This window comes from Lacerta agilis, chromosome 3, assembly GCF_009819535.1.
Source record: "Lacerta agilis isolate rLacAgi1 chromosome 3, rLacAgi1.pri, whole genome shotgun sequence".
Lineage (NCBI taxonomy): Eukaryota > Metazoa > Chordata > Lepidosauria > Squamata > Lacertidae > Lacerta > Lacerta agilis.
The window spans coordinates 87,076,009-87,103,561 of record NC_046314.1 but is presented as its reverse complement, the minus strand read 5'-3'; the positions used below and the strand labels follow the sequence as shown (position 1 = coordinate 87,103,561).

The window sequence follows — 27,553 nt, the reverse complement described above, 5'->3', positions numbered from 1 at the left end:
CTGCTTGCGTGAACCATTCCAGGGGTGAAAGCCTATTGCTGCAATCAAATCCAGCATGCCACGTATTTGACAATAATTTTCAGGTTGCTGAATGTCCTGGTTTCGCAACTTGCAGCTCTGTGTGGAGTAGAGGCAGCCGACCTTTCGTGTGGGTCAGGGACTTCTAACTTCCCCACCTGCCCTTCTTTGTGCAGTGGAACCTTGGTTCCCGAACGGCTTAGTTGCTGAACAAATCGGCTCTCGAATGCCGCAAACCCAGAAATGAGTGTTCCTGTTTGCGAATGTTTTTCGGAGGCCAAACGTCCAATGTGGCTTCCGCTTGAGTAGAGGAATCTCCTGCAGCCAATCGGAAGCCGCACCTTGGTTTTCAAACGGACTCCCAGAACAGATTAAGTTCGAGAACCAAGGTACCAATTTATAGAGTTATAACTTTTGTGTCTTTCTTCATTGAAGGAGGCCTCTATCTGCAATGTTCCTATGGACACCAGTCAGTGATTTGTCCTCAGCATCAAGGAGGAATTTTAACCTGCAGGCAGATTGGCTTAGGTTCTGTGGGGGTTTTACCTATCTTACAGCAATGGCTGTTTTTGACTTCCCACAATAGCGGATGGGGAAGAGCTTCATTTTTCACGAAGGGAATTCATGAAGTTGATTCTGGAACCAGAGTTGAATGGGGTAGGCCACAACACATTTTGGGATGAAGTGGGCTGCTTCCCGAGGTAGCAAATCCAGATCTGAACCAAATCTTGATGGTAGTGCATACTCCTAGTTTTTACAATAAAGTGGATTATCTCATTTAACATGTCCTGAATTATGGAGAGTTCAAGTGTTTTTGTTTTTTTGTTTTAAGTGAGATAATGTGTAGATAATAACAAGAGTTAACATTGCCTGGCAAACCAGTGGCCTTTGCTACTCTTAAGAAGGCCTGAGTATCTGCTTTTTGTAATTAGAGGTCGTCTCAAAATCTTATTCAAAGAGAACGCACACTTGGAAGTCTCATTGTAAAATGGGACATACCCCCCCCACCTCAACCAGATATGCAAGTAGGATTTTGTTACTGCCAGATACTCCATGCAAAAATTCATTTCAGCACTTTTCATCAGTGCCCCAACTCAACCACTAGAGAGTTCTCTTTAGCTGCTCAGTGATCTTCACAACTGTATCTCAGACATCATTAAGGACCCTTCTGGCCCTTGGTAGCTTAGGAAAACAGCTATAAAGTTAAGAACCGACACATTTACAATATTCACTAATGTGACAGATTGGCTGCAGCAAACAAAATAACTAAACAGTTTTTAATTCAGAGAGCTTTACTGTGAACAGCAAGGCTATTAACATTAGCTAGGATCCAAAGAACCATGCAACTAGCTCCATTAGATCAGTGGGTCTTTAGAATAGTGCTGCTCTAGTGGAGATAAAAAAGGGTAAGTTTAACAATAAGTTTAAACTAGGAACACTGGAATTTTTCTAATGAACTTCAAGCACATAGTCTTCATTTGGGGGAATCGGGTTCAAGAAAACTTTGAAAAGGACTGCACAACTCATGAAATGGCTCCTTATGGGTGTTTTTGTTGTTATTTTGTGAATTTTCTCCCTCCCAAGACATAACATATACTGGCTTTACTGGAATGATGCAAACTGCCAAACTGCTTAATGAGCAATTATTGGAAAGAAGCCATTAGCAGATTTAAAAACTTTTCTTTTTTCACCTACCATGTAAACTGTGGTGTAACTGATTGTTCTCCTTTGCTTCATAATGCTTACATCTTACACGTTTTCTGTCAAAACCATTTGAAAATATAACTAATAGTAGGACATTAACTTGTCATCCAATCTAAGATGACTAATTTTGGACTTTAATCAATCTCTTAAGCTCTTTCCTTAGTTATTTAAATCAAATTAGATGGAATTTGGCCCATGCTCCTCCAAGCAGTTAATGCTCTGTTTAAATTTCTTGCTGTTTCATTAGAACTATTCAAATAAGTTGTGTTAGTAAGTGAACATTCCCAGCAGAGCTTGATGAGCATCATACGCAAACAAGTTCATCTATGTGCCTCTGAAGGAAACCACTTTCAGAAGGATAAACTATTTGTGTTTCAACGTGCATCCAGTTCCCTGATCGGCAGAAGAGGGGTTCTTTTAAAAACCACTTAGCGTTAAAGATGCGGCAACATTAACTTTCCTATGCAGTCACTATAGTTTATATATATATCACTATGTGAACAGCCTGCTAGCCTTATAACATAAAGTGGTAGATCAGACTGCAGCTTATATATAGTTTTCAAAATGACAGGTGTTTAAATCCATGAGTGGACAGGAGGAGAAACGATCTTATAGCTGCTAATCTGCTGGCACTGAAACAGTTTCTGCCATGCCACAATACACAAGTGGACAAATCTTATTAAGTTCAATAAACCTAGTACTCAGGGAGCCATCTTAATCAGAAAGGGATTTAATTAAAAGTCTCGGCTGCAATAAACACTCTTTAATTATGACTGACTAATATTTATCCACAAAGAAGAATTTGTTTCAGGATTAGCCAGAGACCTGGAGGAAGCCAAATACATCAACTTAATAATGGAATGCCTAATTAAACTATAATGGATTTCTAATTGTGATATATTGCTTTGCAGCACATATGATTTATTTAGTACAATTGTTTTTCACTGGCTGTGCTAGGCCATTTAAAAATGCAATCATATAAAGGAGACAGACAGAATTAGGATGCACTGAGAGCGAGTCCAGTTGTATTTTTACTAAAGAGGATGTTGTTGCCTTCCAATACACATTTTAATATTTATTAAGGGGAATGACTCTAATTCCATCACCCCGCCCCAAATCTGAGATAGTGAATGGGCACAGTGGGACTTCCTCTCCCCTCTCCAATTTGCTCTGCAGGTTCCCCAACCCCCTAGAGCAGATTTGGGGATGTGTTGGGAGCTGCAGACGGGAAGAGGAGGAAGGGGAAGTCTCGTTAACAAAAGCAGAAGCCTGTTGCACAGATGGGATGCCACAATTGGGTATCACTCAAGGTAGACATCAGAACAACCTCTCTGAAAGGTTGGCCACTGGTTTTTGAACACTGTGGGATCAGGAGTGGGGGATGCTGAGAAGAGGAAGGGAGTAGAAATTCTCCTTGCCTAGAATTCCTTTCTAATTTATAATAGGATCCAAGCCAGCATTTTTGTTAAGCCTTGATTTCCATACACACCCTCTCAGTTGGATAAAGGGATGTGTTTTCTAGCATATTTTTTCCATTTTAAACTAAATAAAATTTATTTATAACAAGATGGGAACAGTTTGGTACATCAGAAACTGCTGCCTCATATGTGAACTTGCTCGATAACTTTTTCTGAGGCACTTTTTGTTTTGGCAGAGATTAGGTGGGGGCCTTTTTCATCATGGAACCCAGACTCTTTCCAGAGAGGTTCAACAGACCACCTCCTTGCCCACTTTTAAGCAGGCACTGAAAGCTGTATTGTTTCAGCTGCCATTTTCAGTTAATTTGCCTCCAAAGTTTATTCCATGGTTGTTTTTGCTTTTTATCATGAATGCACATTCATTCAAATAATGTATTATTAGAATGTGTAGAATTCCAAACACAGTAGGACTGTGACCATGCATCATCATCATCATCAACAACAACAACCTCCCAAGATGAAATAAAGTTGGTCAGATTCCAGTCCAATCTTAAAACAAAACACACACACAAATGCAAATCCTGGCTTTAAAAAATCCCTTCTTTTATACAGGAAGTCAGTTTCACTAAAGAGACCCACTTTTATTCATATGGCTTTCCACATGATATTTCGATGGTTTCCTTCAGTGTAGGTTCAAAAGTGCCTTCACATCATTTTCCAGTTTATTTTTTCCATGGTTGGTTTGACCAAGAACTGGGAAAAGGTTTATTTTCTGAAGAAACTACTACAGAAGCAAATGAAGCCTTAAATGAAAAGGTGAATATTCACTCCAGAGAGAAAGGTAAAATTTGATGTGAAAATAATAGTTTTATAAAACCTTCACAAAGCCCCCACAATTACAACTCTTTTTGTGCTGAAAATTTATACTTATTAAATAAAAAATACTTTCTGCATTAAGTTGTGAGAACTGTCAGCAAGTTCACCGTTTTTACATTCGAATCCCCGCGACGGGGTCAGCTCCTGTTGCTCGGTCCCTGCTCTTGCCAACTTAGCAGTTCGAAAGCACGCCAATGCAAGTAGATAAATAGGTACTGCTCTGGGAGGAAGGTAAATGGTGTTTCCGTGCACAGCTTTGGTTCACTAGAAGTGGCTTAGTTATGCTGGCCACATGACCCAGAAGCTGTACGCCAGCTCCCTTGGCCAGTAAAGTGAGATGAGCACCGCAACCCCAGGGTCGTCTGCAACTGGACCTAATGGTTAGGGGTCCCTTTACCTTTACCTTTTAGAGGTAGTAACAAACAATGCACACATAGAAGGTTTCCATTAATGTTCTTGGTATAGAAATGGTTCACACAGAATCTTTTATATAGTAAATTTATTTCAGTGATCCAATGTTGGGTAAAATGCTTATCAAAGTTGTGATCATTTCAAAATAGTGAAAGAACAATATAACCTAGATAGCTATGACATGATTAATTCATGAGCTTCTTAAGCTTTTAAACGGACTCCTTGTTTCAAGAAATATTTACATGTGCCCAATGTCCTCAATGTCCTCTTAGAGAACTAAAAAAAATAAAACATGAGGAAAAATCCCTTCGGCAATAAAAAGAAATATGGCATGGAGATCAGTCTAGTTGGGGGTTGAGGGGAGAATCATCAGAGTGTCCCACAGCAGCACGTTTTACAAAAGGAATTAAAGCCATGAAATTAACATTTTAATGAAGCAGAGAGACCATTGACGTCAGGACTACTCACTGATTGCTGCTTCCAGGTGGCCTAATGAGATGAAAATTAAGTTTATATCCTCAGCTAGTCTAAGCCAGGCTTGTTTTGTGACTGTGATTGAATTTAAATGAGAAGACACTGATGTGTGCAAACATGCCTAGGCTGGTTAGTAGCCATTTCAAACGTAAGCACAATAAAAAGCTTGATTTAAAATACTTCAGTGCACAGAAAGCAACAAGGAAACGACGGGGCTTTCTTCCCCTCACGCCAGCCCCACATTTTTATACTTTAAAAAATGCACAGAAATGTTATACAGCAGTATGTGTACCAGACTATCGCAGCATCCCTAAACACTAATTCATCTCAGTCTATTTGTTCTTATATATAGTGGCCAACTTCTTACTTACCTATAAAGGAAAGAATACCTTGGTCAGTATGTATAACTCAGTGACTACCCCCTGTTGTTTCAGTCTCCAGGATCTCTGGCTAAAAGATCTCAACAAGGCTGAGACAGACGTCTTCCTGAGATTTTTGAGAAGTACTGCTAGTCCAAGTAGACTCTGATAGGCTAGATTATCATTACCCAACCTTGGCCCTCTCAGATTATGTGTTTTTAATGTGTTTGAGGGAGGTTGGGTGGGAAGAGGGAGGGATACTGGTTTGTTTGTTTGTTTGTTATTATGTATTTTGTGCTTTTTATCTTGTATTTTTATGTTGAGAACCACCCCAATGACTGGCCATGCTGGATGGAGTGATGGGGTTGCAATCTAGTAGCATATTGGGCCACAAAGTTAGGGAAGGCTGGGCTAGATGGACTGATGGCCTGGTGGTATTCGAGATAATTTCATACATTCATATGAAGCAGTAGACCCAGGTTAAGAGAGAATTGTATGCAATGTGAAATACCGGAAGTCTTTGCATTCTTACTCACACATTTGATTTGGCAGCAGCTGTCTGGAAAGTGGCAGCAAACTCAATGGCAGCAGCTGTCTGGAAAGTGGTTATTGTGTTATAATAGCTTTTGCCAACTTGGTGCCCTAGCAAATTAGACATTTTGGACTACAGTTCCCATCAGACCCAGCCAGCAGGGCCAGTGGTCAGAAATGCTGGGTGTTGGTGCGCTCCAGATGTTTGGAGCTACAAGTTGGCAAGGGCTGTTGTTGTTGTTGTTGTTGTTGTTTAGTCGTGTCCGACTCTCCGTGACCCCATGGACCAGAGCATGCCAGGCACTCCTGTCTTCCACTGCTTCCTGCAGTTTGGTCAGACTCATGTTGGTAGCTTCCTTAGATTGTACTGGTTATTAAAGAAGCCATTAGGGAACAAAAAACGACAGTTTAGAATGTGCACTGCTCTATGGCTGAGCCAGTAGGAGACAAGGCAGCTTTTCCCAAACGTTTTTCATCAACTCAAAAGTTTGTGCTTTTAAGGCAATGGGGCTGGGGAATCACTTGAAATGGGGTTATCTGAGGGAAGGGAATGCATTGTTAAAAATCTTTTGATCACCGAGGGAGACCTCAGACATAGGCTTAATTTATTCATTGTTTTTCACATTGATCAGGCCTTGACTTGGACAGCATTTTTATTTATACCCTTCTTACATTTTAACATGCTTTTGTGGGTTTAAAGTTGTATTTTATTTTCTCATGCTATTTGGGAGTATTTACTATTATTATTTTGTTCTCACCCAACTCCCTATTTTAGTTCATCTTCAGAAGTTGGGGTCATATCCTTTTTTCTGTGTCTCCAATTACCTGCACCTCCACTTTAAAAGGATCTCAAAGAGGAAATACAAAAAGACTTCTGCCATCCATAGGTAGACAGCATTGGACTAGATACACTTAACAGTATAAGGCATGAGTTTTCAGCAACATTAGTATACGGTAAGCTGTGGGAAAATATTGTTAGCCCATCTGAAAACACGGCTGCTTTTTTAATCACAGCATTTTTAAACTACAAAGTGATTTAAACCCATCAATTAGAATACAGAAAGCAAACCTCTCAGGACCATAAATTTAGACTTTGTAAACAAATTTGGATGATAACATCAGCCTGCAGAATGTCAGTGTTAAGAATGATTCACCAAAATTACAAACACTGTTGATATTCAGAGGATGAAATACTGAAGCTAAGTTTAATATTTAATATGGTTAAAATTCCTACAGAGAAGAATGACATCACCTCTCTCTTGGAAGCTATTTTCCCCACTCTATAAAGAACAAAAACTGTTACTAAATCAGCAGGATTATATTCTGAAAACAAACACTTTACATTCTTTTACCCCTAAAGATATTTCTGCCATTACAGAAGGAATAATATCAGTATTTTCTATGGTTCTAAGACCATCCAGTTTTATTAAATAAAGGTTGGTTTAAAAATAAAACCAGGTATTTTAGTAATAAAGAATGTAAGGCCACACTGAAGAAATTAAATCATATGTATAAGAAATGCCACTTTCAAAGTGACTGAAGTGATTAAAGGAAACTTTTTTAGTGAATCACAGACCAAGATGCTGGAGAAAAAGTAGTAAATGGGAAAGCCATTTTCAAGTTTCTAAGAGGCAATAGCAGTTCCTGAAATATGTAATTCTGAAAGTATTTGGCATGCATTCTAAAACCCATCAGCATGAGCAAGATGGGGGTCAGTTGGCTTTCCTGCAAAATACTAAGTTGAATATTTTGAAGCCATAAATTTAATAAAATGAACATGTGCTAATTTTACCCCCTTGGCTCTGTCAACAAAACCCTTTTTTGGTAACCTATGTTCTAGGGCAGTATTTTCCAATTTGTCAATGCAGTGAGAAGGCTCAAAGTGTAATCCTGTAGGAATCAGTCCAAATGAAGCAAGCAATGGTTGAATGGTAAAAAAAAGCCTTTTAAGGTATAAAAAAATCAGAGAAGACATACATAATGCACAAGCTCTGTAGTACATAATGCACAAGCTCTGTAGTTTTCTTAGAAGGATGTAAATAAGAACTAAGCAAAGCAAGGTGGAGAAAACAAAATAGCTTAAATTTCATCTCTTCCCTGCGGGCTTTCATATTTGTGAGAGGCATAATACTTTTGTCCTACTATTGCTTTTAACCCATGATCCCTTATTTCTCTCCATTATCCTTTATTTCGTTCAGTACAAGTGGCTGATTGGTCAGGTCACAGTTCTGCCACTTGGTTCCAAGCCATTTTAAAAATCAGTCTGATCCTTCAGTTTAAACAGTTTCCAGTAATTATTATCATGATTGTGCATCTAGGTACCAGGCTAAAAAATACCCTTGACTATTAATTGGAAGGGTAGTGGGGATTTGTGGTCTTTATACTACTTGACTTTTAGTTGGATGTCCTTTTATAAATATTCTGGTGGAGGGACATTTACTGGTATGTATTGTGTTTTATTACTTTATATTGAGCTTTAATGTATTTCATGCTTTAAGTTGCTTTGGAGCACTCTTGTGTATATGAAAAGTGATAAATTAATACAGTACATACTGAAAACTCAGTATGTATTCAGTATTCATACATACTAAAAACTCGGTTCAGACAGAACATGAAGATCAAACATCTCCCTTTTTCTTGAAAAAGACTGTGTGGTGCTTGTGAAGTACCTTGCAGTACAAATCAATATATTATCAGAAGTGCCTCTGTGTTCATGTTCACACCCGGCACACAGCACTTAATTAACAAGTATCCTTTGAAATGTGTTGTTTGCTTATTACTTCTGGTCTAAATGTTTTTAAATGGCTGGATAATAGTCCCAGAGAACAGAACATTTGATTTATTTTACTCTTTTGTGCTGGCACACAAGTGAATCAGTAGGAAAGCACTTTAGAGATCATTACCCCTTGCCAACCATACGGGGCAGTGTTACTAAAACAACTATTCCTGATAAGTATTTAGTGACACTGTTTCTAAAGGCTTCATTAACCAGGAATTCCAACTTCCATAGTTCATTTCTTTCATTATATAATACTTCCCACAATACATAAGCATTGTTATATTCAAAAAATTCTTTCCTGCCCATAAATTTGTTACTCTTTGTTTTGAAATCGTTCTCATTAAAACTTTCAAATGTTTTAGGTTTGATCACTGCCTTCAGCTTTCTATATTGAAATGAAAAGGTAATATACACCTGCAGTCTTTCCCTGTAGGGACTCAACCCTGAGAGTACTTCCTCAACTACAAGAAATAACATTTCTTGAACTTTCAATCTTGCTTCCTATTCAGCTCCAGTTATTCAACCCTGGCAATGTTTCACTGGTGAGTTTGTTAGATGTGTACACTAGTTTAAATAAGTAATCAGTCTGCTTGGGGCTGCATGAATCTCACTATGAAAAGTATAGTAGTGTTAGCGGGAAAGTTCTTCCAAACCTGGCTCAGACAAACTTTGGACTTAATGAAAAGTGAGCTTTTAGAAACCCTGAATTATTCTGTGGTTTGGATCAAAAACCAAGCTGGAGAATAATTCATTGCTTTTCTCCCCCTGTCTCTGCAGCTCTCCAATTTTTTTTTAATCTCTGGTAAAAAGTGGTGTGAATAGAAGATTCTCTGTTCCTTCCTCCCTTTTCTGATGTGCTGATGGGCAGTTCACTGGGGCTCAAAAACTGTGCAGCAGGGACAGGGAACCGTTTCCACAGCTTTAGAGTTACCTCTGAGAGTAACCTTTCTGAGCCTGCATGCCAGTGGTTGGTAGCACTGGAACCAAAAGGGGCCAGAGCCAAAAATATTCTGGGTTAAGTGATTCAGAATAAAAACTACCCTGCTTCAATTTTTGCTGAAACAACCTGTGGAGAAAAGCTCTATGTCTGTCTAACTTTTGTGCTTTGCCAAACATTTCCGTGACCTCTGTTGATGCCAGAACATTAACTGTCAAAGACCTTAACTGTTGGAAACCTTGTACTGTTATTATGTGGTAGGCCTATGTAGTGGCAGCTGCTTCGAGAAAGGTTCTGAAAGGGGAGAGGGAGAGAATCATAGACCTGTAGAGCTGGAAGGAACCCCGAGTGTCATCTAGTGTGATCCCCTGCAATGCAGGAATCTCAACTAAAGCATCCATGATAGATGGCTATCCAACCTCTGCTTAAAAACCTCCAAGGAAGGAGAGTCTACCACCTCCCAAGGGAGTGTGTTCCACTGTCCAATAGCTCATGCAGTCAGAAAGTTCTTCTTGATGTTTCATCAGAATCTCCTTTCTTGATTCCATTGGTCCAGATCCTAGCCTATCAGTATTCCCTTGTGGAAATATCTCTTTAATAGGCAATCTTGGTTAATAGCTCATTTTGTCTCCAGTGCTGCTGTCCATCTCATGCACAAGCCCATTATACCAAGCTATAAGGAGGCTTTGTAGGCATTCAAAGGGAACAGGTGGCAGGGAGAAAGGGTCACACCTGAGATCTCTGCTTAACAATGTTACTATGAATGAAAAATACTGCTCCTTTCAACTGTTCTCAGCCACACAGAAAGAGAGGGAAACACACTCCAAAAAGCCAGAATTAATTCTGAACAATGGCAAAGTAGCAGGAAAGATGACATTATTAAAAATGGTTTAAAAACCAACATCCACAGAAGTGCGCAGCACATCCTCATGCTAATTGGGGTGGTAATCTGCATTGTTAAAGGTTCCTTAAATTATGCTATTGTTTAAAAGCTTTAGTCTCGCTCACTTCAGCCTCTATGAATCTACCCTCCCCGCATTTCCAGGGCTTGCAGGTGCTGTGACATTTACAGCCCTCCCACTCCCAAAGCTTTTGGTCTCTCATCTTGAGATGCCAACTTGCTGGAGTCTCCTCTTCCTAACTGTTCATAAAGGATGTGTGGATGTGGTGGTGGAAGCGGGCAGAGCTGCTGCAGCAGATGTAGAAGACAGAGACAGCTGTCCAATGGGACTCTGCAGCTGTTCCCGCCTTGTCTCTACTGTTTTTCTCTGATCAACTAGGGCATGTTTGCAATGAAACACAGCTGATTGGTAAGAAACTGATGAGAAATGAAACAAGGGGCTCTTGTTGGGTTGGGGCTTTGGAAGATTCCACAGGCCACTTCTGGCTCAGTAACTCTGGGCTAGAAGTTCCCTCCCACATTTGTACTGCCATGGGGGATGTAATTCTCCTAAGAGCTATGGCAATTACTTCAAGACATTTTAATGGTTCTTAAGAGCATGAGTGGCTACAACACTGCTTGCTAAATAAACAGCTGAACATTTATTGAGACTGAAAATCTGTCACGCAGCTGAAGGTTATATCCGTAACATCAACTTACCTTACAGTTCCACCGACAGCTCCTTTGAATGGTTCTTTTCTCGTCCTGCCCAAAGGCAGGACACGTTGCCTTCATTCTCAGCAGCACCCTTCTCCCCAGGCATTACTGCTAGCTGCTATTTTCTCATTTCCATAGCACATATTTCTTAGGGCACACTTAACATTACTATATGATATAACACACCATGAATGAAAAACACAGGTGACCTAAAGGCCACAGGTTTTAATAGAACAAATGCAGACATTATATACTCAAGTATAAGTCGACCCAAATATAAGCCGAGGCACCTAATTTCCCTACAAAAATGTGGGAAAGCTTATTGACTCAAGTATAAGCCGGTTCACCTTTGCCACTGTGGTAGAGGAGGAACGAGCAGCCCAAAGCAGCCCTTTGGGCTGCTCCTTCCTCTTCCTCCTTTGCTGCTGTGGAGCTCACCCCGTCGCAGGGTTTCGAACCGCCATTCTTCTGATCAGCAAGCCCTAGGGCTCTGTGGTTTAACTCACAGCGCAATGTTCCCTTGTGTTATACAGAGAAGGCTGGGATCCTGTCCTGTTTAAGCAGGAGCCAGGGAAAGTGAGCACCTGTGGGGTTTTAATACTTCCTTAACTTATAGGCTTTCTGCCTTCTGGGGTCTAAAGTTTGCATTTATGTGAGCAGTTCAGGAATGGAACAAGCTGCCTGGGGAGAGTAAAGAACCACCGTTCTTGTACACTTCTTAAGGAATGGTTGACTTGAGTATAAGCCGAGGGAAGCTTTTAAAGCACAAAAAGTGTGCCGAAAAACTAGGCTTATACTCAAGTATATATGGTAGCTTGCGCAATGTATGCTATTCCTGAAAGCAACCTCAAGCGGAGATTAAGGAATAAGTCTGAACAGTCTGAACCTAAAGAATTTTAAGAATCATAACATTTACATCACCGTAAGGCTAAGGTCAGCATGATGTTTTTCTTAAGTGGGAGGCTATAAAAGAAGCTGATTTGATAAAGGGAAGGAAAGAAAGCTATATTCAACAACCTCGTGTTGTATATTTATAATAAATTATACTGACATGGTACTAGCAATTTAGAAATAGCAAAGTTTGAAGCCTATTATTTAATTCCAGTGTAAAAAAGTATTATTTTCTCCTACCACACTATAAATGTTTGGATTCCTGGCAAGCTCACTCAGCATGCCAGAGCAGTTGCTGAATGCCAACAATGTGGGTAGCTGCAGTTTAAACCAGATAAAAGGAGCTTCAGAGAGAAATTTGGTTCCTGCAACAAAGCTCTCCAGTTCCCCCCCCCCCAATCAGGGGTTTTCCCCAAGGCCCATACAGCCAAACTTCACACCTATAATCTTTAAGTACTGTGAGATCAGGAACAGGTCTCAGGGCCATATACTTCTCATTCTCAGAATGCAGAAGACAGACTCAAAAGGGGGACACACTGAATTCATTTGAATGCACTAGCTCCTTGACCCTGTAATCAAAATTTATGTTTAAAATATATTTAGTACATTTACACCCCACCTTATTACATCCCAGAGCTCATGATGGCATACAAAGGTGCTCTCCCATTCTGGCACTGACCAGATTTAGATATGCTCAGCTCCAGCACAATGGACGGCTTCCAACAAAGTATTAAAAACACAATAAAACATCAAACATTAAAAACTTCCCTAAACAGGGCTGCCTTCAGATGTCTTCTAAAAATCAGATTAAAAAGGGCTGATCTAGTTGGGATCCTAGAAGGGGGCAGGGAGGCACTTTTCACCAATTACTCCTTCTGCCCTGAAACCCACTATGTAGGCTGAATTTGGATCTAAGCAAATTACAATTCACTTGTGTCTTACCTTAATACATATGCATAATATAACAAAAACCAAGTCTGAAATAAAATGTATAAAGCAAAAGTAAAGTATCCTAAGCCTCATATTTGGACACACTGGCTGCTTTGAATCACGTAAAAATAGTGGAAACCTTTGCAATTCACTTTTGTGTATTATTTTTCCAACATAAACCCTGTACAGTGCTCATAAAAATAAACTATGATGCCCCTTTAGTATAAATAAAGTATTCATGGGTAACCATCTATGTATATTTAATATATTTCCATGTCACCAGCCATTGCTGAATAATTAGTTCCTGGAACTCTTACTGAGCTCAAGCAGTGAAACTGAAGATGATCGTATATAACAGCAAGTTTCCATTTAATAGGCGAGATGCAATTCTTCTTCTGCCTTCTCCTGTTTTGATATACTTTTCCTAAGCAACACACTTAAAGGAGTAAATAGAAAGGTACATTTCATTGTTACAGAAACAGTTACACAATGTCCCTGCCATCAAGGGCTGCGAAGGACATCAATGCACAAACAGCTAAGTCTTATGCCTTTCGTGTAATTTTTTCCAGTGAGTGACGCTACAAGACTCTCATCCTTTATGAAAATGTAAGAAACTGTTGTGGGCACCACAAAACCCCAAATTCACAGGAGGACTGGTAATGAATGGTCAGACCCCAGTCTGATAAAGCACCCTGACTAAACAAAGAAAGCACAAGCAACCCTTCAAAATTATTATTTAAAAATAAATAAAATAAAAATTGGGAAGGGCGAGGTACCTTGGCAGACCCCATGGTGCCCCTACAACCCCAACAGGAAATGAATCAAGTCTGTGGTTGCCTACAGGCATAGATCCTGTTCCCGAGCATTTTAGTTCTATAAAGACTCGGGAAGAGCAGTCCCTTTCTTTTCCCTTTCTTCCTCCAGAAACATCCCTGCATAATGCAGGGAGAAGAGGGGTTTGTTTTGTTTTTAACATCATGGTACACACCCAGACCCCTAACAATAAGCTGTGAGTGACTCAAATAGGTCAATTCCATCTTCTCTCAATTCCCCCTCCCAAAACTGACACCCTTAATATTTCACAGTAGAAAATCCCCAATGTCCTGGGAAGCCAGTGTAAGTCACTGTATAGCTATTTTTGTTTGTAGAACGAAACAAAATGAAAACAAACAAATATACTTCTGTTCAATTTGGAATCTCTTAAATATGCAACCACTATCTTATATTTAAAGTGAGTGGTATCAGATTACCTAAATTTGGTATTAGAGGGATTATGATTTGTTTGTGTTGAAAATCATGTGTAAAGCCGGTAGAATATACAACTGCTATCATTTTTTAAAAGACTATTTTGCCAGTACTGTCTTATTAAAAAACTATATTAAGAGGAAACAATGTTAAGTGTGAGCATGTTGACTGCACTCTTTTCCTCCAAGACTGACAATGAGCTACTGAAAAAGCACATGTATATTTCACTCTGCTTTTGCTTTTCTACACATGCTATATAGTTTAAAATGGAAAGTTTTGTTGAGCCGAATGATAGCACTAAGTGGATTGGCATTTGCACTTAGTTTTCCAGTGGTTTGGCAGTATTAATAATGCAACAGAGGCAGGATATCCTCCAATTACTTTAGTTAAAGAAAAAAGGTTTTCATTAGCATTACAATGAATGTTGCTCACAACTAAGAATATACATGGTGGTTAGAAAATAATTGGTTGCTTTTAGAATTTCATCATATTTACAGGCTAAGAAGTCTATGGCTGTTAATGCCCCACTTTTTTATTCTGTGCTGTAAGGATAAACGAGCCCTCTCAAGTGGTTGCAGTTTACAATGGATTATTTTTAGCACTCTTATTCAAAAATATGTTCTGAACCAGAAAGATATACTCAACTAGTTGGTTTCAGCTAAATGTAAGCTGCTTCTTTGGGGGCTGGGTTTTTTTTTTAAGCATTAGCTAGAAGGATTATAAAATTTCAGGAGACTTAAAATACTGACAAAGATCCGAGATGATTTGGCTCCTCTAATTTTCCATAATGATCTGCTTTCTTGGAAAGTTTGAACAAATGAGGTGGGCCTGTTAACACCAGCTCGGCTTCTCACAATTATGTGGATAAACTTGGTTGGTTCCAGCAAATACATTCTGCTTTGTCAGCTATGCTGAAAGCAGACGAAAGCAATGTGGTTTTGCAGAAGCTGGTGGTTCTTGGCAGGCTAATGAGCTACAGAACTTGACTCTCTGAATGCAGTATACCCATGATAATTAACGGACAGAATTAGACACTAAGATGGAGAGGATGGAATTATTGTCTCTGGCAGCCAAGCTCTTTGGGGCAGGGCCCTTTGTTTATTGATTAGAAGGGAGCCAACTCACCAAACTTCTTTTAATATGATATATTCTGTAAGATGACATTCCCACTTGCGGCGGGACTGGCATTCTCTGCCTCCCATGGTGATCACTACACTATTAAGTCTTCTTAAAGCTCAGTTGAAGACTTAGCTCACTGTGTTATTGTCTCTAGTGTCTTCCAACCAACTGGGCCTACTATTCATGGCTTATTTAAAAATATTGCTATGACATTATTATTCAATTTCACAGTGGACTGGATTTTTTACATGGGGCCAGCAGAATGCATATACCATGACAAAATTAAAATTACTTTAAGAGGGTCTTTATAGGCTTCTCGATTATGCTACTGAAACTTAAAAATAACTAAAAGATGGGATTGCTAAATGCAATGTCAGTGGGGAATACCACAAAGCTGTGGTAATCGTTTATATGGTTGTACAGAGGACGCAGGTGGTGCTGTGGTCTAAACCACTGAGCCTCTTGGGCTTGCTGATAAGAAGGTCGGCGGTTCAAATCGCCGCAACAGGGTGAGCTCCCGTTGCTCGGTCCCAGCTCCTGACCACCTAGCACAGGGGTCTGCAACCTTTAAGACACAAAGAGCCACTTGGACCCATTTCCAAAGGAAAAAACAACAACTGGGAGCCGCAAAACCATTGCGACATTTAAAACAAATATAACGCTGCATATATTGTTTCTTACCTTAATGCAATAATAATAAATAACGTATAGGAGCCAATGCAAAGTATAATTAGTAAAAACAACAAGAATAAGTTCTTACTTTTTTGCATTGACTCAGGGGCGTACCCAGGATCAAAACTGGGGGGGGGGCAAGCCATGGTCGTTCAGGTTGTGACATTTCAGCATGGAAAGGCGAATGAAACCAAAATTTTAGGGAAATTATATATAATTATAGCAGTGCTTTATTACAGTAGTTATTACAATTATTTGCTTGGTTTTTTTAAATTTTTATTCTAGTTACATGTCTTATACCAGGGGTGGCCAACTCCCAAGAAACTGTGATCTACCGGTACTTTCAGCAGTGATCTACCCCCGTTTTTTTGGGTTCAGCTCAAAGTTGTTTGGGGGGGTGTGGTGGGTGGGAGAGAGGGCTTCCCCCTCTAAGATAGGTTGGCAAGCGAACTAATAAAGAAAGAAAAAGGGGGTGGAAATGGAAACGTGGGGTGGAAAAATATAAATTGGGGGTGGGGTGGGGTGGGGAGGATATCTATTAAAAATATGTAGTAGTTTAAAAAATAAAAATAAAGGGGGGAAATCTTTTTCTTCTTTTTCCTTTTTTTGAAAACAAAAACAAAAGGGGAAGAGAAAAGAAAAAAGGGGGGATAGAGGGAGAAAAGGGTAATAATAAAAATTCAAATAGAGTGGCTGCAGCAGCTGTGGGGGTGTTTGTTTGTTTTTCGTTTGTTTGTTTGTTTTAAAAATGGGATTTCTCCCCTTGGATTAAAAAAGGAGGGGAGGAAGAAAAAGAGAGGGGGGGTGGGAGAGCAAGGCAAAAAGCCAAAAAGCAAAAAACAGGTTTGGGGGGGGGAATCGCGCCAGGCACTGCAGCGCGCCGGCCTCGGGGCTCCGGGCCCCCGAGCTGCCCTTGGGGCCGTCGTTGAGCATGTACACCGCCCGCAGCAAGCGCTGGCGAAGCACCGGTTGGCGGAGGTTTCAGAAGCAGCCCGGACGTTTTCGCCGCCCCCGCCCCAAAGCAGCTCTACTTCATCCTGTCGGCGACCATCACCGCCCTCCCGTCACGGTGACGCCTGGCCCGCCTGCTCCGCCCTCTGCGCAGCCGCTTTGAAAAGGATTCCGCCCAACAGGGGCCGCTCAGAACAGGGGCCGCTCCAATCGCCGCCACCACCTCCCGCCGCCTTTATTATCCCGACTCTTTTCTCTCTCTCTCTCTCTTGATAACTCGCAAAGCCCAGCTCCTTCTTCTCACCGCCCTAACGCCACCCTCATTGGCACGTTCCCCTCAAACAGGAACAGGCATCCCGGCGGCTCATTGGCCGGACGAAGCGTCGCTCTCCCGTGCCCGCATCCCGCCTTCATCCTCAGTGGCTACCTCGGCGGTAAGGCCCCGGCTCCGAGCCTATGCACCAAGGCGGGCGATCTGTCCTGCCAATCGGCACACCGAGGTGGTAAAAGCTCAGCCCTCCCCACACGCTTATTGGTGTGAAGAAGTCGCTTCCTCTCTCTGGGAGTGGTCAAGGTGGACATCAATCTTGGGTCTGTCCTCGGGAACCCCGAGAGGGCTGAGAAAGACCGCCCAGTTCTTCAACGTTGATGCGGATTATTCATGGTTTTTTGGCCCTTTTTTTTGCCGATAACCATTTAATTATTATTGAAAGGGCATTGAAAGGGGGCATGCCGGAGCCGCGGGAGACCTGTCAGAGAGCCGCATGCGGCTCCGGAGCCACAGGTTGCTGACCCCCGACCTAGCAGTTCGAAAGCACACCAAAGTGCAAGTAGATAAATTGGTACCGCTCCGGCGGGAAGGTAAACGGCGTGTCCGTGCACTGCTCTGGTTCGCCAGAAGCGGCTTAGTCATGCTGGCCACATGACCCGGAAGCTGTACGCTGGCTCCCTTGGCCAATAAAGTGAGATGAGGGCCGCAACCCCAGAGTCGTCCGCAACTGGACCTAATGGTCAGGGGTCTCTTTACCTTTACTGAGCTGAAATGTTTCTGATCCATGCCTATTTTGTCGGGTTATGTACCATCCTCCTTAGGAACGCTTCGGGTAACGAGCTCCGCTAACCCAGAAGTAGGGATGCAAAGGGAAGTCGCGGGCCAGTGGCATGGCAGCGGCAGGAGGCCCCATTAGCAAAACCGCGCCTCAGGTTAAGAACGGTTTTGGGTTAAGAACGGACCTCCGGAAAGAATTAAGTTCGTAAATTGAGGTACCACTGTATTGTGACAATCTAAAGCTGGAATGCACAACTCCAATTGCCCTGAGGATCACTTTCACATTTTTACTAATTCTAGGAAGGAGACATCATGGCATTAATTATGGGAAAGCATTCTGCTACCATTTTAATACAGTGTGTTATCTTTAATCCATTCAATTTAACCACTTAAAGTTGGCTTTCTGTGGTGCTGATGGTGTAGAGCAGGGGTAGTCAACCTTTTTATACCTCCCGCCCACTAATGCATCTTTCTTGATGGTAAAATTCCCTTACCGCCCACCAGTGCTCAATGGAAGGAGGATTCAGCTTGTGCCATAGAATCCTCTACCGCCCACCTAGAATCCTGAAACGGCCACTAGTGGGCGGTAGGGACCAGGTTGACAACCCCTGGTGTAGAGCATTCTGTGCTACACAGCTTCGTTTTAAATACGCTGCTAAGCATATAAAACTGCCTTACACCAAGTGAGACTTGGGTCCATCTAGCTGGATAAACTGAACGGTAATGGCCTTCCAAGGCCTCAGGCTGAGGTTTTTGGCAGCCCTGCTGCTTGAGATTCTTTAACTAAAGGTACACATGATTGAACCTGGGACCTTATGCCTGCAAAAAAAAAAAGTGCTTTCCTAGTCAGATACGGACCTCCCCTTTTCTGAAAGATAGGGAGAAATGGGATGGTAAAGCTTCAGAGCTGGACACCGCCAGTCTGCTTGTCAGAGTACTTGCACACAACATGCTTGATGCTCACAGATGGAGCAAGATTCTCCATGTGCACTTGTGTTCAAATCCTGTTTGCTGGCCTCCCACGGGCATCTGGTTGGCCATTGTGAGAACAGGATGCTGGACTAGATGGGCCATAGGCCTGATCCAGCAGGGCTGTTATTCTATGCTTACCTGTTCAACTGGGAGATGGTACCATCAACTTGACCATCACCTTAGCCTATTACACTGGCAAACTAAGTACAGTACTGCAAGCTTTTCTATAGGGAAGGCACACAATACAGTATATGGTGGTCCTGCCTGCAGTGTCAAGGTCTAGGGCAGGGGTAGGCAACCTAAGGCCCGTGGGCCGGATGCGGCCCAATTGCCTTCTCAATCCGGCCCACGGATGGTCTGGGAATCAGTGTGTTTTTACATGAATAGAATGTGTGCTTTTATTTAAAATGCATCTCTGGGTTATTTGTGGGGCATAGGAATTTGTTCATTTTTTTCTTTAAAATATAGTCCGGCCCACCACATGGTCTGAGGGACGGTGGACCAGCCCATGGCTGAAAAAGGTTGCTGACCCCTGGTCTAGGGGCTCTAACGTTTCATCAGCTTTTCATGCTAGTAGGAAAAAATGATTGTCAATGCCCAAATCAATAATACTGATTCTGTCTGAGGAAATGACCACACACAGCACCTATCCTGCAAGGACCCCAATGTACACAGCACTCTCCTGCACTAGCTCAGTTCATTCAGCAAGGCAACTGGCTAGGTCTGGGCCAATGTGCCTGCCTGCACGTATCTTAGCAAGAGTGGTAAAAATAAGTCTGGAAAAAGAATGATGCTTCTAATAATATGACAGTTTTGTAAGGGACAGTAATGAATTTCTGTTTGTGTTTTTCAGTAAATATATTGTTTAAAAAGGAGTCCTGATTCCACTATAACTTTTTCCCAAGCATCTCTGCCCTGTGTGTTTTGACATTTCAACTTCAGTACCCATGGCAACATCCAACAGCCAAAATAAATATGCCCATGCTTTCAAGAGCTTTTCAGTAAAAACCAGCAATTGACTATCAAGACCAAAAAATGTGAGTCACCTCAAAACAACAGGCCAAAATATGTACACTCTGGGAATAAAAAACAGAGCTGAAGAAAATGAGTTCTCATACGGAGTAGACACAAGGCAACTACTGAAAGCTGAGATAATCAATTAATTATAATCAGTTTCAGTAGAAATAACAAAAAAAACCTAGAGATTCAGGATATGTGCAGAAAATATAGAGAATGCTCATGTAGGGAAGAAAATATTTAAATATGACATTTCTGAATTATGCCAATTAACGAGAGCAAATTCTCTATAGAGGACCACATACTGAGCATCTATATCAGCAAAACCATATCAAATTAACATGATTGTCCTCTAGGGGCCAGTGTTGTTTTATTGAAGGAAAGGCCACACTGCTATTCCTCCGAATAAAACAACAATGGCCTTAAATCTGGGACATGTACCATTTTTCATCTAGCTACTCTACACTTAAGAAGAGACAATTCAACTTTAGTCGTCTTCAGAAAGCAGAGTTCACAGCTCCTAATTCACAGGTTCAGATTGCAGGCACAAGGTATCATCTGTGAATAGTTCCTTTGGATCTGCAGTATGTGTAAATCAATCTGCTAACAACCCATGCAAGGAAATCTTTCAAGACTGACTACAGAGCTCACAGGCAGGCAGGGAAGAAATTCAAAATTTCACACACTGAATTTCCACACTAATCTGGGCATAGTGAACTTTTACAGCTGCAGCCAGCTCCAAGAGAATGTAACACATCAAATAACCGTCTTTCCGTTATCTCACTACTATCTTAAGAGAAGATTGCAAAGCCTGTTGCACCCAGACAGAAAGTTGTATAAAACTTCCCCCCCATACATTACCCCCCCCCCAAAAAAAACCCTTTTTATCCTGCCACTAATGACAAGGGAGACAAGAGGGCAGAGTTTGAGGAAGCCTGGTTTAAGGGGAGGGCTCCTCTGTGGCAGAGCATCTGCTTCGCATGCAGAAGGCTTCACATCAAACTACAGGCATCTCTAGGTAGGGCTGGCAGAGAGCCTTGTCGAAAACCCTGGAAGCTGCTGTGAGTCTGTGTTGACAGCACTGTAAAAAGCCACGTCATATGTTTGTATGTGTAACTATGAATGCTGCATTAACTTTATCTGTAGCTGCATCCTCTTTTCCCCATTGCTCCAATTTTCTGAATAGGGCAAAAATTCCATACTGTAGCAAAGCACATACACACACAAAAATGCAACCCCTTTTTTCTGGTTTCATATGGAAGTTTTTAACAGATGTTTTCAAACCGTTGGCAAAACAAGTACATTCTTTCCTGCTATATATAAACCCTGTCCTGCAACTACAGAAAATAAAATTCTTCTGCAAGTTACTAGGACCACTGAGTTATGAGAACAAGTCTGTACTCATTTCTGAGTACCTGGGCAAAATTCTTTAAATTGCATTCATTCTATAGAAAGCACTAAGTGGGGCTGGTTTGTTTTACTGTCACATACTACATATGTCACATTCAGATTGACCTGTGATGGGTAAAATGCCTTTATCAGGGCACATAATACCAAGTAAATACCAAGTAATTCAGTTTCTTTAAATAACATAATGGAATATAAGGCATTACTTCACTGCAATGGTGTGCCAAACCACCAATTCCAGCGCATTGGTAATAGCACAGTCTGCAGAGCCAATTCGTTCCATGATTATATGGAAAGTAGAATGTTATTAAGAGCTCTGGTTCGGCATACACTGAGCCTATTTGGATCAGCTGTAAAAGTAACAGTATTTCAACAACCCACCACTAAACAAATCCAAATATAGGACTGTTACCTTCATTGCTTTATGGTTCCTCTTTACACAAATCTGTTCCTTGTGCTGTGGAACAGTAGAAGAGAACAGGGCAGGATAAAAGGGCTTCTAGCCATGTCACAAAGCGTACTTCATGTCCCTTTTTCTCCCTGCAATAAGGCAGGTCCAGTCGTTCATATGAGGCAAAGCAGTACCACACAAGGTGTACTGGCTAAGTTACTTCAGATCTCTGCCAATGTCTCCTTAGCTATAAGCTCTTCAGTTAGCTGTTGCAGCCCATGCATAATTTTGGATTTATCTTCCACTTTGTTAATATGACACCCCAACAGTTTTACTAAAGAACCACCAAAAAAACTTTAGAATAAATTTTTCCAAAAAAAAGAAGTCTTGGGCCATTACAGAGGAATCAAAAGTTAAATTTAGCCTGTTTTTAACTACTTTCATCAACAACATTCTAAATAAATAAATAAATAAATAAATAAATATACCTCACCCATCTGGCTGAGTTTCCCCAGCCACTCTGGGCGGCTTCCAACCGAATATTAAAAACACAAATACAGCATTAAACATTAAAAAAAAAACTTCCCTAAACAGGGCTGCCTTCAGATGTCTTTTAAAAGTAAGATAGTTGCTTATTGCTTTGACATCTGTTGGGAGGGTGTTCCATAGGGCAGGCACCACTACCGAGAAGGCCCTCTGCCTGGTTCTGTCATTTAACTATCCCCAAACTAGAGTGAAGCGGTGGAACCCCATAACAAGTGATGACTGGACTAATGAACAAACTCAACCCTGAGATAACAGAGTTGTAGAGTAGGCCAGGTGACAAAAGACTGGTGGGTATACACTCATTTTAAAGGAACAGGTTTGCAATTCAGAGGTGCTAACTGGACCCAATGCTGCACTTTCATTTTCAGACAGTGCCTACTGGCCAGGGAACATCTTTCCCCCTTCTACACTTGGAATGCTAACTGAGCGAGGCTGCACATCGATTTTCGAAGCAGGGAAGCCAAAGGAATTGCAAAGAAACTATTCTTGGGTAGTTGTGTTACAGACTGAATTGTTTCTGTGCTTGGTTGAAAGTGACGCTGCTAAACTTTTAAAGCTCTAAGGCTTGGGTACTATATGCTCTCTAGTGTGTGTTGAGATCGTCAAGAGGAGGCCCGGATGATCATCCGCTCCTTTCAAGAGTCATGGTTGCAGCTAAGTAAATCCTAGGCCTCTTCTTTAGTAAAGATCTGCATCTCAAACTCCCTGCTCAAGGAGATGTACATAGCCAGTTCCACTGTGGTCTAGACCACAGAGCCTAGGGCTTGCCGATCGGAAGGCCTGCGGTTTGAATCCCCATGACGGGGTGAGCTCCCGTTGTTTGGTCCCAGCTCCTGCCAACCTAGCAGTTCAAAAGCACATCAAAGTGCAAGTAGATAAACAGGTACCACTCCGGCGAGAAGGTAAACGGCGTTTCCGTGCGATGCTCTGGTTTGCCAGAAGCGGCTTAGTCATGCTGGCCACATGACCCGGAAGCTGCCTGCAGACAAACGCTGGCTCCCTCGGCCTATAAAGCGAGATGAGCACCGCAACTCCAGAGTCGTCCGTGACTGGATCTAACGGTCAGGGGTACCTTTACCTTTACCTTTAAGAGGCCTATTGTACTTAGGGTTTTTTGTTATTTCAGATGCTTTTTAAAAAAGAGTTTGATGTGCTTAACTGGTTCTGTTAGCTGCTTTGAGAAAACTGTTATTAGATTAAGAAGCAGGAAACCAATAGAAATGTTATTATCTATAAATAGATATTGCCTCTGAATAGTGGCTGCTGGAGATCAGAGGTGGGAAAGCACCATTGTGCTCTTGTTTTAGGCATCTGCTTGGCCACTGTGAAAACAGAATCCTTATGGTCTGATCCAGTAGCCACTTCTAGAGTTCTATTAATAAGATATTTAAGTTTACCATTCATGATAGGAAAACAGGCTCAGTTTACATACAGAATTACAAAAGTTTGCTCTTTGAGAACAAACAACCATCTCAGGTGTGCTTCGGCATTCTTAGGTAATTCTGTCACCTAAATAAACCACTGTAGTTGCCCAGACCATCACAGGAGATGTTGTATCACCAATTGATGGAAAGGTGCCATTTCTCTCATATCATCCTAGCGATCCAAGTCTTTCGAGAATGGCTAAGAGTTGAGCACACACACACACACACACAAGTTCTGGAAAGCAATTCCTCTACTTCTTGCTGTAAGCAGTGGATAAAAGCAATTCACATGGGGCAATGGAGAATCTACAAGATGTAGCTCTAGCATTCTGTACACAGATGGCAACTGCCTCAGGTGAAAACTAATTTAACCCAGGACAAAAGCTGCAGAACTGTAAAGGGTCCACAAGCTCTGAACTATGAGATTGCTAGTAAAAAGAAAAGAAAAGTGTTGGAACCCAAACAGGTAAGATGTCTGGAAGCAGACGTGGAGGAGCAGCTGTGGCTTCAAGAACAGTCCCCCTCGAGAATGTACTTGTTGTGAATTCCACTAATACCTGCAAGAAATCAAAACTTCAGCAGCAAAAGTTTAGCTGTGATTGATTATAGAGGTCATGTGTTTATAAATAGAGACAGCTATGCTGAGGGAAAATATGTATTAGTGTGGTTTTGAGACTGATATAAACCACAGCAAAAAAGACCTAGTACGGTTCAGTCATTTTACCATTGCCAATGCTTAATACAAAAAGGAGAGAGCAACACTCTTCTGAAGGTTATTACTTCAAATTCTTCCTTAGTATTTTTACGGTTCATGTAACAGTGGCATTTATAATATAACAGGTAATTCATTCATACGACAGCCTGCAATACAGATTAATCAAGGTTCTTGACAAATGAAATTAATTTTTGCAAAGTTAAAAAAGCAATTAAACTTCTCATGACATTTTCCCCCTTCGCCACTGACCTATTTTTGGAGCTAAATAATGTACTTATGCCTGAAGGGAATGCATTTCAGCCTGAGGAATGGAAAACTGCCATGAGCCAAAAATTTATTCACAGAAAAGTATGAGGCATTTAAGGTTGTCATCCATGCACAAGGGAAAAACAGTCTGCGAAGATGTAGGCATGATATTGAAGACTTCACCATAACAACCTGGAAATTAACTTTCCCCATGTTCTTAATCCTGTCAGCTTTCAGACATGTGTGAGTGATAGCAGATACTTCCAAGGGCAGCAAATGAATTTGCTGCAAAAAACAAAGCGAAAACAAAAACAAAAAACCACACACAAGGAAGTTGAGGAATTTGTTATTGTAGCATCAATGTTCTTTTTTCATTTTTGTTGCAAATAACAAAGCTGCTAATGGGTTTTAATTTCAAAAGGCACTAGTTTTTGCTGTTGTCTTCTGTACGCAATTAGTACCTCTAGTGAAAAGGCAATTCAAGAGGTCCACCATAAGCACAGATGTCTTTTGACAACAACACTACAAAAGCTGCCAAGCAGTCAGAAGATTCCTTTATTATGCATACATTTAAGCTCTCAACAAAAATAATCTTCCGGGACTTAAAAAAAAAAGAGAGCAAAAAGACCAACTGGCTGAACAAAATGACCTGAATATATGGTCTGCCAAGTAGTTGTCTGACTAGGCCCCATTCTCAGGCCGTGTCTGCATTTTAGATCAAATCCTATTTGGTGCTCACTTGCTCCCTCCAGCATTATTATCCCCATCGGGTTTTGCTCACAGATTTATTGCCAGAAAAATTAACCTTTCCATGTGTTATGTAGGCTGGAATCACTTCAAAAAAAGTAGTGCCATGAATGACAAATGTGTCATTTCATCATGAAGATGCTAGGACTGCATTTCACACAAGATATAATGAAAGAGTAAGACAGGGGACACAACAACACAGACACGCTCCTCCCTTTGCATCAGAGATCATTCAAAGATCAGCTTTTCAGTGCCTGACTGTCGAAATTTTTCTTCTTTTACTTTTTCTGAAAAACCACAAGAGCGGGCACCTATCACTAACTGAAACTTGCAATGCTCAGTGCAACAAAACACCTTAATTGTAGCAGCAGCAGCAGCAGTAGTAGTAGCTATGATTATTATGATTATAATATTTATTAATATCCCACATTTCCCCCTGACAATGGAAACACAATGTCATGCTAACCCTGAGTCTGGCATACTGTTAAAGCAGACAATACATTGATCCACTGAGCTTTAACAGATGATACAAAAGAAGTTAGATGACTGCTGACAAACTCATGTACAGTGGACACTCGGGTTGCGAACGTGATCCGTGCGGGAGGCACGTTCGCAACCCACAGCGTTCGCAACCCGCAGTGCCGTGTCTGCACACGCGCGGGTCGCAATTCGGCACTTCTGTGCATGTGCAAAGCGTGATTTAGTGGTTCTGCACATGCGCGAGCGCTGAAACCTGAAAGTAACCTATACCGGTACTTCCGGGTTTGGCGCGGTGCGCAACCCGAAAACACGCAACCTGAAGCAGCCGAAGTATGACTGTATTTGCAAATACAACTCTGAAACCCCACATAGAAAAGCAGCTGCTTCAGTGCTATTTTGAGTAGAAAAACTGCCCCTAAGGAGAGCATTAAGCAACCCCTTCACCCTTCAAAATCAGAGTGCTCTAAGGTTGTTTTTCATTAATAGTAATTCTTGAAGTTGGGACCTCATTACAAACATTTTCATGCAATATATAGTTTGCCCCAAGGCCAACCTCATCTAAGTGCTTCCCAATACCAGCATACAGAAATCACTGTATAGAATGGAAGCAATTTAATTTACTATAATACCTATGCCTATAATAATTATTATTTCATTTTTAAAGACACTAGAAATGTTGCCACAACTCAGAATATATAACAAATTTTCTTCTTCTTTAGAATGCAGAATCCATTTTTTAAAATCTCTTTTTTTGGAGAAACCTTCTCAAAGCAATTGGTTCTCAGCTACATTCCTCACCAAATATTATTTATTTTGAGATGACAAGGAAAGAAAAGCATATCCAAAGATCCATTACCGTCTCTTAGTCGTTCCACTATAAAAGTGAAGCCTGTAGTTCTTGGATGCAAGACATATTCATATTTCTGAAGTCCATTCTTTTCAGCAAATTCATTACTGCGGGCTTTGGTGTTGTCTATAAAGAGCATGAAAAACATTGATTAAAATCAGTGTAGTGACTAAGCTTTAGAACATTTTAGCATCATAGAGCACATCAGTGGAGCAAGGGATCAAGGAGATTATAAGAGATTAATAACACCAGGAAATAATTCTTGTTTTGCTTTCTTACATAAACATATCTTTTTTTCCCATGTTCAGTTCTTATTACGCAGAGTGTCAGGGAAAGTTGGCTGATGCAAAGCTGGGGGGAGGGGGTCAAAGCTAACCCCAAGCTCCTCCATGAGCTGTAGAGCCTCAAACAACAGAACTCAGGGCAAATCTGAAGGCTTTTGCAGAATGATGCCCTAGGAACTAAAGGCAAACATTCTGTCAATTTGACATTATTACAGCTCTCCCATGGAAGGAGGGGCAAACAGGTAGAAAAACAGGAAGGTGTGGATTAAGAGTCAAACAAAAAATACACAAAAAGTGCAACCTTAGCCAGCAGCTTCCATTTCCCAAGAGACACTGGTTGCTCCAGAAGGCTTCATCAATAGTCAATCAGGCTGCAACTGGTGACCAGTCAGGTGGGGCTAAGGCATTAGAACCAACAAGATCAGAAAAAAATCCTTCTCAGGCACTAAGATTTGACAGTATGCCTGTTTGAGCTGCTAGCTAGGTCTAACCATTTTGGGGTGGGGGTGGGGGTGGG

General features: G+C 41.2%; 1 protein-coding gene across 2 annotated transcripts in view; it reads right to left on the bottom strand.

Moving 5' to 3' along the window:
* LCLAT1 (lysocardiolipin acyltransferase 1) overlaps window positions 1-27,553 on the bottom strand; it is an 85,867-nt gene that overhangs the window by 12,688 nt on the left and 45,626 nt on the right. For both annotated transcript variants that reach the window (XM_033144633.1, XM_033144634.1), the window contains one exon: window positions 26,762-26,878. In XM_033144633.1, the coding sequence (XP_033000524.1) occupies window positions 26,762-26,878 (117 nt within the window). The remainder of the gene's footprint in view (window positions 1-26,761; window positions 26,879-27,553) is intronic.